The sequence below is a fragment of the Syngnathoides biaculeatus genome, chromosome 19, assembly GCF_019802595.1.
Source record: "Syngnathoides biaculeatus isolate LvHL_M chromosome 19, ASM1980259v1, whole genome shotgun sequence".
NCBI classification, from domain to species: domain Eukaryota; kingdom Metazoa; phylum Chordata; class Actinopteri; order Syngnathiformes; family Syngnathidae; genus Syngnathoides; species Syngnathoides biaculeatus.
Window position 1 is genome coordinate 6,676,811 of NC_084658.1, and position 13,604 is coordinate 6,690,414.

Sequence of the window (13,604 nt, forward strand, 5' to 3'; positions counted from 1 at the left end):
TGTGCTGAAATGACAATAAAATAGGAGTTGTTGCAGGATAAACTTTTATTCATCTGCTGTGTCAAGCATTCTGACAACTCCGTTCCATGAATGAATAAACAGCTGTTTTATTGTTTTTACCAAGGTAATGTCAGTGACATAGTGCTTTTGCGACAGTTAATCTTTTAACAACAGCAAGGTATAACAGGGAGTGCAACTTTTGTATCACGTAAAACTCACTTTATGAGTTTAATCCTCATCCACGATTCTTCTGTGTCTGAATTTAATAATTGAGAGGAGCTATTTTGGGCTCTTCACACACAAATTGTGTGTGATTAGAATTCCTCTTTACCAGTTCTTACCAGTTTTACTTCGGCGACACCCACTGGCTACGGTAGCCATGTTTAATTTTAATTTTACCGCTTATCCTCACGAGGGTCGCGTGAGTGCTGAAGCCTATCCCAACTGTCAACGGGCAGGAGGCGGGGTACACCTTGAACTGGTTGCCAGCCAATCACAGGCCACATAGAGACAGACAGCAGGTGCACTCACAATCACGCCTCAGGGCAATTTAGAGTGTCCAATTAATGTTGCATGTTTTTGAGATGTGGGAGGAAACCGGAGTGCCCGGAGAAAACCCACGCAGGCACAGGGAGAACGTGCAAACTCCACACAGGTGGGTCCGAGTTTGAACCCAGAACCTCAGAACTGGGAGGCCAATGCTTTCCAGCTGATCCACTGTACCACCGCAACAAAATCAATATTATGGTGGTGACAATGAAAAACTTAGTCGGGTTTGTAAAATCATTTATTTTCGGATTGTAATTTACAGAAACATTTTAAACATTATTGTTATTGTCATTATTAATGTTTAAACTTTGTCCTTGTAAATTTTAGGGGGCTTTTGCTGTGAAAAGAAACCCAACAATTTTTTTTAAACACTATGTAAGACATCAATACACAAAGTGCACACCAACAGAACTGGTCCACTAATTCCTGTAATTTAAAAGACTATGGTTGACAGTCTAGGGTTTTCGTGGCAGTGACAGAGATCAAAGATTCTGTAACTATTCTTTTATTTTTTTTTTGCATTAACATGCTTGTACATGTACAGTATACATACACATCATTGACAAGTCCAGCAACCCAAAGGACAAGGATATTTAATCCGTTGAGGGAGCCACCATGAGTTCGGTTTTGCTCATCTAGGAAGCACGCTAAATTTTCCCAACCTTCGCCCATTCATCATGGTAAGTAGCATTTTTGTGTCTCTACCTTTTGGTTCCATTGCTGTTTTTACATTTGTTTTCTCATCGCTTAAATAGCAGCAACACATTTTAGCATGCGTCCGGCACCCTTCATTGTGACAGGGTGTCGCTCCGCTGGGCTCATCAATGCAGCTTTCATTTTCCTCAGCCGGGCCAAGATGGAAGTCGTACAAAAGGAGCGCTGGTACTTCATGGCACTTGTCTTACTCTCTTTTCTTAAAGGTATGGAGCAAATTACATTGTTTTGAAAGTTTTTTTTTTTTTTATTACAGTATATGTCAATTAACTCTGGTTATTCGACAACTAATTTGTGCGATTTATTTGAATAGAATTATTGTGCTTTTCATCATTCATTTATTCATTCTTCAAAATGCATTCTTTCATTGTAATTTACACTGAACACTTATTTGTCATTCATCTCTGATAAATCTGTGTACAAGTGGTATTGTCGCTTTAGTTAATGTGGCAAGTCATCTGCGTTACCCTTTCAGAATTACTCATCTTTGTTGCCAAGAATGTCAAACGTACATGAGAAATTAATCTCCGCTAGTTGGAAGCCCTCTGTTATTTATGATAACAGTCATTTGACAGAGAATATTTTTAAGACAAACACATTGCAAGAACAGTCATGGAGCAATAAAAGGTTGTTGGCAATCTGATCATGATGGGACTTTTTTTTTTTTTTTTTCCAACACTGATGGCAAAAATTTTTAAGTAGTCTTTAGTTAGAAATTTCTGAAAATGTGTTTGTGAGCAAGCCGTTCTGAACAGTGGGGCTAATTTACATAATATCTTTGTGTCTACGCCCATAACACGAATCAGCCAGGCTCGGTTAATATCTTGAACCACTTTCAAGCAACCACAGCCGGATGGACAGATGGCGTTGTCTGACACACAATCATGTAGACAGGTGCAATCATATATTTTTGTTTGGTGATATATACAGTAAAAACCACTGCCGTTATCAGTTATAAAATGCTTTTATAGTCTTTCCAGGCGGGTGCATTTTTTTTTTTTGTTGTTTTTTTTTTTTTTTTTTTGCACAATCTGGGCTCTGTTCTGGCAAGTAGAAGAGACTTGCCTGTTTAGTGACCAAGCTCCACCCCTGATGGTCATTCTCATGAAATCCATAGTCACCTTTGACCCAGCATTATAGAGCTCGTGCACATGACATCACCATTTTCAAGGCCCCATATTGCCGGTCAAAAAGAGCTACTCGTCAGTGTGTGGGACACTGAACCGGAGCAGAATATACACAATGCCCGAGACTTGTTGTGCTGTTGGTTGTTACAACAGACGAGACAGATATTCAAAAAGATCATTCTATGGAATACCATATGAAAAGACGAGAAAATCTCGATGGATTTCAGCAATTAAACGTGATGAATGGTGCCCAGCCAAATACACATGACTCTGTAGCGATCACTTCATTTCAGGTAGGAATTATTCTTCTCAATCTGAAATGACCAAGAAGTATTTATAATGCTAAGTTGACTCATTTAAGAACAATGGGTTAAAAAAAAAAAAAAGACAGGGAGTCGTCTCCGACTTACACGAAGCATGTTGCGGCTACACATTAATCTTCGGTAAGCCTTTCCCTGACAGACGTTTTATTTATTTATTTATTTATTTATAAAATGTGCATTGTTCTCAAAGAATCCAATGAGTAATTAAAAAAAGTCGGTTGGTTACACGGAGGTTTCCCGAAATTCAACGTGTGGCCGCAACACGCTTCCGTGTACGAGAAGCCAATTCCAAACATTGACTTCGGCATTAAATATGGATCCTCTATGCAAAGTGTCCCTCATTTTTCCACGTACCTTTGTTTATTATCACCTTCTAAAAATTTAACGGTATCGGACAAAACTCAGGGCGTCATGCTATAAGACGTATTTTCACGTCGTCTCCAACCGACTTAGCATTGAGCAATGCTTTGGTTGACCGACACTTCCGCCCAAAGACGTGATTTGGTGACGTAGGTGCACGAGCTCTGTATGGGGCATGTTGTCCAGTCACTTTCTCACGAGACAAGACTGCCATCTTAAATGGAGCCAAACCCAGTTGGGATTTGGTGAGGTGGGCTCTACTCTAGTAGGGTGATCACCAGCCAATCGCAGAGAACAAAAGAAAAAAACTATTCACACTCACATTCATACCAATTGGCAATTACGAATTTTCCGTTAACCTAAAATGACTGATTCCCAATCAGCGATAGAATGGACTTTAAAAGTTCTCCTACTGGTCTATAAATAGCTGCTTAGGTCCAGAATACAATGACGACATCCCAAGATGTCCTGATGTTCAGACTCAGTCAGATAGTAGAGCCAAGAGTTCAAAACCAAACATGGAAATGTAGCATTTAGCGGTAGTGCTGCACAAAAATGGAACAAGCTACTCATAGAAGTGAAGTCAAACCCAAGTGTGAATATTTTTAAATTCAGTTGAAACACTTTCTTTTTTCTCATGCTTCCAAGAGTGGTTTTGTTTAAAGAATTAAAAAATCCGTCTATCCAAATATTGGACATGCACTGTTCAATTATTTTAGTAAGACGCAATATCTGTACTTGTTTTGTAATCCTCATGTGTTTGACTTTGGAAGTTCCACTGTACATAGTTTTACCATGACTAAAGTTGTGATTTTGTTGTAAACAAAACAAAGGGCCATGTGCCGATTCCGTCCCGGAGATAGAAACGGTCACGATCCACCTACAGGAGGGAATGGTCCTTGACTGCTTGTGCCCCTGGGACGGAAACCTCACGATGGTGTCGTGGACCAAAGACCCAGACACCAATTCCATAGCCGTTTTCCACCCAGAGTACGGCATAGCCACCACTTACAATTACCGAGAGCGGATCGAGTTCTTGAGATCCACGCCGATGGACGGAAGCATATCCATGAAGAATGTCACCCACCAGGATATTGGGGTTTATCACTGCTCTGTTCAGACATTCCCCCAAGGCCCCTGGATCAGGAACATTCAAGTGGAGGATTTAGGTAACAGTTAAACATATTCTTTACGTCCCGTCGTGAAGCGTTTGGGTTTCCTTCAGTTAGCTCTTTACTGTGAACGCAGATGAGCCTCCGGAAGACAACGACAAAGAAGACAACGCTGAGGTCATGGAGGCAGACGTGCATGTGACAGCGGAACCCAGCAGCAACCTCACCATGGAGTGCAACCACGAGCGCAACCACACGACCGTCCACCAAGTCGTAGTGGAGCACATGGGAGTCGGTCAACCCTGGGTCATCATCGGCATCTGCAAGCGGGTGGAGGACGTTGTGCTGATTGAAGACTACGGCGAGCGCGGTCAGATCATCTGCGACCAAAGCCTGGATGTCAGTCTGGAACTTAGTCCTGTCGCGCAGGAAGATGGCGGCTTATACCGCTGCAGCTTCAGTACGGACGCCGGCTTGCAGACCCGCACTGTTATGGTCACAGTGCCCCCGTCAGGTAAAAAGTTGCACTTCCCAAGCCATCTCAAGTCGTAGTACTTCCTTCCTTCCGGTTAAGGTGAGTGGCGGAGCCCCCATGGCAGGAAAGTGACACAAAGGAATGGTAAAGTTTTAACACAAGGCCTACCTAAAATGACAATATCCCATGTTTCAACTTTTTTTTGTGTTTACATATATCGTACTTGTTTAAATAAATATTATACATGCACACCAGCCATAAAGAACTCAAGAGTCCAGCTTCAAACCATGTTATCAGCCCTTGGTGATGTATGCCAGTTACCATAGCATCAAAACTAGACTGTTTGGATAAGAAGATGTTTTGCCTGTCATCCGAGCAGGTTTCATCAGTTCATGCTACAAGACTTAGTTGGGACGTATTAGCCAGTCTTTGTGTGGAGGACTCAACTATTTGTGCTCCAATTTAGAGGCATGCCCCATACCATGTATGGAATCGTTTTGTAATGCAAAAAAGAGGGCCGTCAAATTTGTTTAAAATAAAAAATAAAAGGGAAAAAATGAAATGTTCTTGAGTGAAATTTAAACTCAGATGCTATTGATATAGCTTGTGGGTATGGATATGGATATGTTTTGTGCCGGCGCATATCATATTTTCATATCTGCTCCAATCTGGATATGACTAAATGTGCTTTTTCCTCATTTTGGACAGGAATTGATTGTCCTTTCATTATCAGGTGGCTTCCGACTGTCCGTGTTTATGATGTATGTTTACTTGGCGATTGCAACTGCTGGACTGATTTTACTGACTTTCCTCCTCATCATCTTGTTGATGCGCAGGTCAGTTTTTACACCAGTGGGTGGGCGAAGGATGGCCTGTATTTACATTTTCAAGAGTCATGTAGTATTTGTTGCTATAATTTTGTAATTGTTTTCCCTCAAAATTAGTAAAATGTATTAGTAGTAGCAATAGAAATGTATCAAAATGTTTTGACAATTTAAAACAAGTCTTATTTAAACAAGTGTACATAGTAGATTTAACATTTATTTTATGAAATAATTTGTTAATTATAATTAATTATTAATTAGTTTTCAATTAATTCTGATTGTTTCATTAAAATAAACAATTTGACAGATACAGTATAGCAGTTTTGTTATTAAATAATTGGCCCATTAATTATTATTATTGTTATTATTTTATGATTAAAAAAACAATTTTACACGAACATTTATACCCTTGATTTATTTATTTTGAACTGGCTTTAAAAATCTAATATGTCCCTTAAGTACAAGAGAGGGTGGGCACTGCTGGTCTATACAGTGCATCTTAATTTTAAATGTAACAATTAGCAAGACAACTCCATGATAGGAAATCTAGTAAAGGATATTATGTTATGATGTCATGATTATGATGATATGTCCTCATCCAAGTTTAATGGACACCACAGGAAGAAGAGCAGACGAGAAGAGAGTACAGATAAGCTGCACCCAACTCAAACACAGGTAAAGCCGACATTATTAGACGTCAAAATTGGCATTTTGCTCAGTTATTGGCATCACTAAATTTGTGTTTAGTAATCTAATCTGCCATTTATCTGAGGGCTTTACATTTTGAGGAAAACCCTCCAATAGATGAAATCTGCAAAGTAGTGACTGATTATTGATTCATCTATTCAGTTTCTATACCGCTTATCATCACGAGGGTCCCCGGCTAGCTGGAGCTTTACATACATTTAAAAATTTCATGTACTCGCTGAGATTTAATTTCAATAAGTGACACTTTAGAGTGGTGCATGTATTCTATTTGTCCACTCGAGGGCTCTATCCACACGCCTACAAAAGGAAAATGTGCCCTACTTGAGTGACAGGAACAATCCCAATAGTTCTTTAAAATTATCTCATCTTTTCCCAAGTTTCCACTTGCATTTCTCTTTTATATATATATATATATATATATATATGGAATTATCACCCTCTTACTCCTGTAATATTTTGTAAATCTTAGATATGTTTCCACCCCCTGGGTCTGACTTATAAGCAAGAAGGAATACCATAATTTCTCGAGTATAATGCGCCCTGAAGTACAATGCGCACCCCCAAAGTTGACCTAAAAAATCTGGAAAATCCTTCTACCGATGTACAATGCGCACCACCAATTTGCCACTACCCATATGCTCAGAATATTAGGAATGCTCTGTATTTATATTTTGTTAAGTTTGTACTTGTATTATTTAAAAAAAAACTGTCCAACAATCATTCATAATAATCATTGTGCATGTGCTGATGTAGCAGTAATATAATCTCGGGACAGGCCACAGGACACGCTTGTCCTGATCCCTGTAATTGTCAGAACAGAATCCCTCAACCAAGTAAAATAATTGCTCAATGCTGGCACAACATTTTAATACTGTTGGTAACACATATTAGAGTCTTAAAAACATAAACTATTTATTAAACACTGCATTAAATATTTGGGCATAAAACATTGGTTCATAGAGTAGTTTATTCACTAGCCTTCAAAAGAAGTATCTGACTCATCTCTAGTCCGAAAAAGATCCACAGCAGCTACCTCTGGTGCATCGCTGTGGAACTCATCATTGATGACTTGAAACATTCTTTTTTAATCCCAAGAGTTTGGGTTGCGCAGCGCAACCTCTCCCCCTCCGTTCGCCTCCAATCTGTAGCATCTTTCACTATGGCGTCAGGTGGCTATCAAAACAACGTGAGATCAAACTATGCAAAAACGACCATAATGGGCCCATTTTTTTTAAAAAGCGAGCATTTCAATTGTGTGCGCGCTCCCCTTTTTTAATGTCCCCATGATGCTTTTATTGCGTATTGGGAGCTCATGTTGTTTTTATACCCACCTGAAGCCATCGAGGGGAGCTGTCGTTGTTTCAGACTGCAGCGCGACTTCCGGGTTGGTGGCATCATCGGCACGAGTGATGACACATTTCTTTTAAAAGCACCTGCACAACAAGCCGTTGTAGTTGACATTTTTCATCATAGTTTAAGTTAAAACAAACACATGGGCAGTCATTTCTGATCTTGCACTGCAGTTGTAGAAAATCAAGTTAAACATTGCTCTTTTCTCGCATTTGTTCCTGTGCCCATACTATAATGAGTGTGCGCATTAGCTATATGGTCAGCTGGCTTGGTATTTTTGAATTTATCTCATGAAATTCTGATCGTACCTTGTCATGTTCACCACATCACTAATAAAATTTGCTCTGTAAGGTTTCTTTATCTACAAGGTGAAAGGGACTCTTTATCCTTATGCGACTCATTGCTGCCTCCATATAGTCCAATAGACAATCATGCTAATTGTAGAAGTGAACCGTGATATCATGAGGGATTACAGCAATTCCTGATTAATCTCCCATATAACGGGGGCAGAAAGGATGATCTGTGAAATAGCGCATGGTTTCTATATACTGTATTGTATTATGCTACATCAAGTTGTGCAATTCCTGTGTCTCCCCAGAGATGGCGGCGGTGGTGGGCGAGGGAGATTTGCGGACAGGTCTACTGAGGCGTGAACCACGTGGACGGACAGAGACAGCTCTGTACTGCATTCCCCCTTTCGTCGTGATCAACAATACGGTTAAGAGAATGGACCATGTACTCTGCCGGTCCACATGCTTTGACTGCATAAAAAAAAAAAAAGACTTGAGACTACTGCTACATGAGAGAACATTCACGTTTATTACCTCTGTCATCAAAAAACATATTTACATCGAGTGAAAACTGTAACATAGACAAAAGTGCTATTGATGTGTTCTGACCACACAAAACAAACATGACATTTATAGATTTTCATAAATAAAACACACACCCACAACGTGACGCACTGGTCGGGAAATGTGGAACAACTGTTTGTACATTTCTATCAATGCCTACAGGCTTTGTTTCGACACAGACTAAATAATGACGTTCAAATAAATTGCCAGCAAAGGACCGAAAATCTTGACATGATGTCATCATTTCTGGATTTATTACTAAAGATATGAATATGCCAGCAGGTCAGACAGCGCTAATTTTGTGTACATCATAACAAACCACAAGAAAGGTTACGAGGGCTCTCAGAGAGTCAGAAGGCACTTTTTACATGAGCACAGAAAGTGGAAAGGGGGCTAAAATCAGTAACCTAAATGGGGTAGCACAATTTATTTTTACATTTTGTATTTTGCTTTTACTATGCTGCCTTGTCAAGATATATTTGCATTACTGTGTTGTGTTTCTGTCATTATTAGACATCAATGACTTAGCGAGGGCAAACTACATGCTGATTGGGAAAGAAAAGAAAATGGAACTCAATTTTAAAATATTTAACAAGTAGATGTTTTATTTAAATAACATTTTTATTCTAAAGTATTTTATTCAGTTTTGTATTATTTGTGATAACGTGTAATGTGTAAATGGGGCTAAAATGCATTTTAGGTAACATTTTAGGTTGAAAAAGGCTAAATTAATGTCTTCTGAAAATGTAAAGTGTCGGTGGACCGGCAATATGATGCAATGCAAACTACAATCACAATAATAAATACCTCGCTAAAAATCTCAAAATGGGATATTAGTATATTTTAAATATACTGTAATGATTCTGATATGTCAGCTTTAATAAGGTGTTCTACCACACGTTTCATGGTGATGTCATTCATGTCCCAGATGGCACCAGTCTTGTAAATCCTGACATGCCATTTAGGCAGAGTGACAAAAAAAGGGATGGAAAATGAAAAAGGACATTCATATAAACTCTGATCTGGTACCTCTAGTTTAAGACGCTACTTCTGCTGTCACACAACATAGAAAACAAACGAGGGAAAGACGCCATATAATACACACAGTTGTACATGGAGTCTATCTACAGGGGAGCTCTGCCCCAAAGTGTCCTCAGTCAAGTCCGCACGGTCGTCATTGGAGCGGCCTCCGGCTGCAAGCGGGCGTTCGACCACTAGAGGGCGACGGCGCCTCTTGCTGACACTGCTTCCCGGCTTCCTCTTTCTCTTCCGCTTCCCGTCGTGGTTCGTGGGACAGGAAGTTGTGGAAGGTCTGCGCTCGAGGGATAAATGCCATCGACGTGCTACTCGCTGGCAGGCAAAAAAAAAACAGACAAATGGGTTTGTTAGGAGACGCCATCGCTGGCCTGTTGTGGGCGAAGCCTAAGGTGGAGTTTGCTTTCACAGCTAATTGGATAGGGAAAAAATAACACCTTTAAGAAAAAAAAAAAAATCTTTACGCCACTTTTGAATAAATTAGGAACACTTGTCGGGGAGTCATACAAGTAGACCGAATGGACGCTTATGGAGGGGTGGGTAAAGTATGGGCTGCGGGCCACATATGGCCTGCTCCTTTCTTTAGTTGGTTATAGGTTTGATTCACTTCACACAATTATCCATCCAACCATTTACTTGGCCGCTTATCCTCACAAGGGTCGCGGGTAGTGCTGGAGCCTATCCCAGCTGTCAACGGGCAGGAGGCGGGATACACCCTGAACTGGTTGTCAGCCAATCGCAGGCCACATCAAAGACAAGCAGTCACACTCACAATCACACCTAGGGACAATTTAGAGTGTCTAATTAATGTTGCATGTTTTTGGGACGTGGGAGGAAACCACAGTTGCAGGAGGAAACCCACGCAGGCATGGGGAGAACATGAATACGCCACACAGGCGGGTCCGGGACCTCAGAACTGTGATGCCAACGCTTTACCAGCTGAACCACTGTGCCCCCTTCACTAATTATATACATTTTTTTTTTTAAAGCATTAATTGTTTAAAAAAATGAAATAAATTCACATACATTTTACATGAAACAAATTTGGTCACACAATTTCATTGGAATTAAATATTTTTCATAAAAATTGGAAATTTGGCATTGTGTTTTGTTAAGATCAATTTTTTATGAAATACAAAAATGTCAGAATTTTTTTTAAACAAAGTAATTACAATGAAATTCATTGATAAATATAAAATGAACAAGAATGTAGTATTGTTTTATGAATGCATTTTAATTTAAATTTGTTGCTGTCAAATAAAAAGCATGTACAGGATTTCCATTTTCATGTTTATATACAGTGTTGGATCCATTATCCATTTTTATCTTAATAATTTGAATAAAATATGGTAAAAACAATTACATATATTTACATATATATATACATTTATTGTTAAAATTGAGTTGACTAATGATTGAAATGCTTTTGTTGGAGTTAAGTTCTACTGTTGAAGCCAATATTTTCTGTTTAGAGCGCCGCCTAATGGCCAGGTATGGCAGGTGACCTTATAGGAGTGGCATTCTTGGAAGGGTCAAGGGTTAAAAGTAAAATGTTACCTCAATCCACATGTGTGTGGATATGGATTAAGGTCAAACGATAGAGAGCATGGATGCACTACTTCAGGCAAGATCAAGGTTTTCAAACTATTGTTTTGACATCTGTTGCATTATTTAGAACTTTGAAAGACGTATGGATATCGTCAACTCATCAAACCATTTGTCTGCCGCTCATAACACGCTTTTGGACCTAACCTGAACAAACAAACTGGTGAGTAATTCCTTTTTGAAATTTGAAAATGTGCACAAATGGCACAAAAAATGGCTGTCCCAAAAGTCATTACACTTTTTTTCCCCTAGTTAGTTCCAGGTATTGTTTGGCCATCAGCATTTGAAAGCTTTGATTTTGCACTTTTGAACTATCTTAAGTCAGCGCGTGTGACGCTTTATCCCTCCCTGCCGATTTGTTGTTGTTGCTGCTGAGTTGGTTGGCAGCCCCTCCCGTGGACTTTTATTGGCTTTGCACAAAGAGCCTTACTAAATAAATACAATAAATAGAAAATACACCCATTATGAATGGTTAAAAGATTAAAATGAAATTACAGCAAAGAATGAAGTAAATCATAAATTGATGAAAAGATTTTAGATTTTATTTTTTGCATCTATTTTCCAGCATCCCCTTCCAAAAAGAAATAAAGGCAAGAAAACTGACGATATTTGGTTTTTTTTTTTGCTATGATCCATATCACCGGTGGCAGATAAGTCTTATCACGCTGCCCCTTTGAGATTTTCTGCCTCGCTGTGAAATCTCCTGCTATCAGTCCCGCGTGATCAAACTAAGTGCTCCATTACAATGCTGAGCACAAGCAAAGAGGGAGAGAGAGCGGGGGAAATTTTTTTTCTATAACACAAGCTGAAATATATATATATATATATATATATTTTTTTTTAAAACAAAAGAGAGAACAAAAGCCACGAGGATTTGGTTCAAGTTAATCAAATGAGAATTTTTACTCCATCATATCTATTCCCTAGTACTGGAGTTTGCTTTCTAAGTGGCAAGTATATGTGATGGAGTTGTCAAGGATTACACTCGTCCTTTGCAGGTTCAGCTAACAAATAACCAAGTGCGTACGCTAGCTTAATTAATTCATTGTCTGGACTTATTTAAAAACAGAGGATGACTCAGCAAATTGACTGCGCAGAGTGCATGTTCATCTCGTGTGCAGCAGTGGACCACCGCAAAACTGTTCTGGTCCAAATGGACAAGGGGGGTGGCCGCTGCTCTCGAGGGGCATCCATGAACATTTGCTACTACAATGTACAATATATTCTGAATAATAAGAATGTCACATGTTAACATGATTAGTTTCGCTTTTGTATCTGGCATTTAAAAAAAAAAAGCTAGCTATTCCTGTTGGTTCAGGTTAGCGGCAGAGCCCTACAAGGTACGCGTCTATTCTTTCTGTGTCTTATAAATCAAAGTTACTAGCTAAGGTTATGTTGAACTTATTATGTGAAAGTATGAAATTTATCACACCACACCTTTTTCTTTGGGCAGTAATATGATTCTGTAGATTGCTGTGAGATTTTTGGCGCAAATATGCGCCTTGGCGGTGGCTCAGCTGGAAAGTGTTGTTCTGAGGTCCCGGGTTCAATTCTGGACCCGCCTGTGCGGAGTTTGCATGTTCTCCCTGTCCCTGCGTGGGATTTCTCCGGGCACTCTAAATTGCCCCTAGGTGTGATTGTGAGTGCGGCTGTTTGTCTCTATGTGCCCTGCGATTGGCTGGCAACCAGTTTAGGGTGTACCCCGCCTCCTGTTCGTTGACAGCTGGGATAGGCTCCAGTACTCCTGCGATGCTTGTGAGGATAAGTGGCTAAGAAAATGGATGGATGGATGGATGGATGGATGGATGGATGGATGGATGATGGACTGATCTGCCATGGCTCAATGAAAGTTCAGTTAAGCTATTCTTGCAAATTTCCCACAATACCTGCTGAAAGTTGAACTGAACGAGACCTAAACAGGCTCTTTGCACCCGGCACTTTCCTGTTCATGAGGTAAATGCATCGTGACAGCAATAGCAGACAAGATCTTCAAAGTTAGCCGTCTCCTGGAATTAGCGAACGTGACCGTGAATGACGTATGAATAAGTCCCCATCACTGCAGCGCGAGGGAGTAGAAAAAGGATTCAAGTTTTATGCCTCGACATACTCTCAGAAATTTCGACGGTATTTTTGCTAACATTGGTTACTAGCTAACTTTAATACTGCCAACTTGACTTGCTGTGATTTAATGTATGCATAGGCATTTATTGACGTATTGGCCCATTAATGATGTAAGCAGCATTTATTCTGCACTATAAATCTTCTTTTGACATTTCATCGATTACTTTATCCATCCATTATCTACTGCTTTTCTGGGTCGAGTTGTGGGGGAAGTAGCTTCAGCAGGGATACCCAGATTTCCCTTTCCCCAGCCACTTCCTCCAGCTCTTCCGGAGGGATCCCAAGGTCTTCCCAAGCCAACCGAGAGACATAGTCTCTCCAGCGTGTCCTGGGTCGTCCTCAGGGTCTCTTTTCTGGTGGGACATGCCCGGAACACCTCACCACGGAGGCATCCGAATCAGATGCCCCAGCCACCTCATCTGGCTCCTCTCAATGCGGAGGAGCACT

The 13,604-nt window shown here is 40.0% G+C and overlaps 2 protein-coding genes across 2 annotated transcripts in view; one reads left to right on the top strand and one right to left on the bottom strand.

Annotated features, from left to right (window-relative positions):
• Positions 1–1,091: 1,091 nt before the first annotated feature.
• cd226 (CD226 molecule) lies at positions 1,092–8,260 on the top strand. The gene is made up of 7 exons (XM_061805644.1): positions 1,092–1,229; positions 1,305–1,469; positions 3,907–4,242; positions 4,322–4,699; positions 5,394–5,496; positions 6,105–6,159; positions 8,141–8,260. Exons 2-7 carry the CDS (start codon positions 1,322–1,324, stop codon positions 8,186–8,188), a joined length of 1,068 nt encoding a protein of 355 aa, XP_061661628.1. The 5' UTR covers positions 1,092–1,229; positions 1,305–1,321; the 3' UTR covers positions 8,189–8,260.
• A 145-nt stretch (positions 8,261–8,405) lies between these two features.
• dok6 (docking protein 6) overlaps positions 8,406–13,604 on the bottom strand; it is a 52,202-nt gene continuing 47,003 nt past the window's right edge. Inside the window, exon 9 of the mRNA XM_061805645.1 lies at positions 8,406–9,746. Coding sequence (XP_061661629.1) covers positions 9,571–9,746 — 176 coding nt within the window. The 3' untranslated portion in view covers positions 8,406–9,570. The remainder of the gene's footprint in view (positions 9,747–13,604) is intronic.

Excerpts from the sequence above, each read along its gene's own strand:
- cd226 (XM_061805644.1), top strand. The coding sequence starts at position 1,322 with ATGCGTCCGGCACCCTTCATTGTGACAGGGTGTCGCTCCGCTGGGCTC. Across the intron at positions 1,470-3,906 it reads CTTACTCTCTTTTCTTAAAG|GGCCATGTGCCGATTCCGTC; the intron begins GTATGGAGCAAA and ends AACAAAACAAAG. Across the intron at positions 5,497-6,104 it reads ATCATCTTGTTGATGCGCAG|GAAGAAGAGCAGACGAGAAG; the intron begins GTCAGTTTTTAC and ends TGGACACCACAG.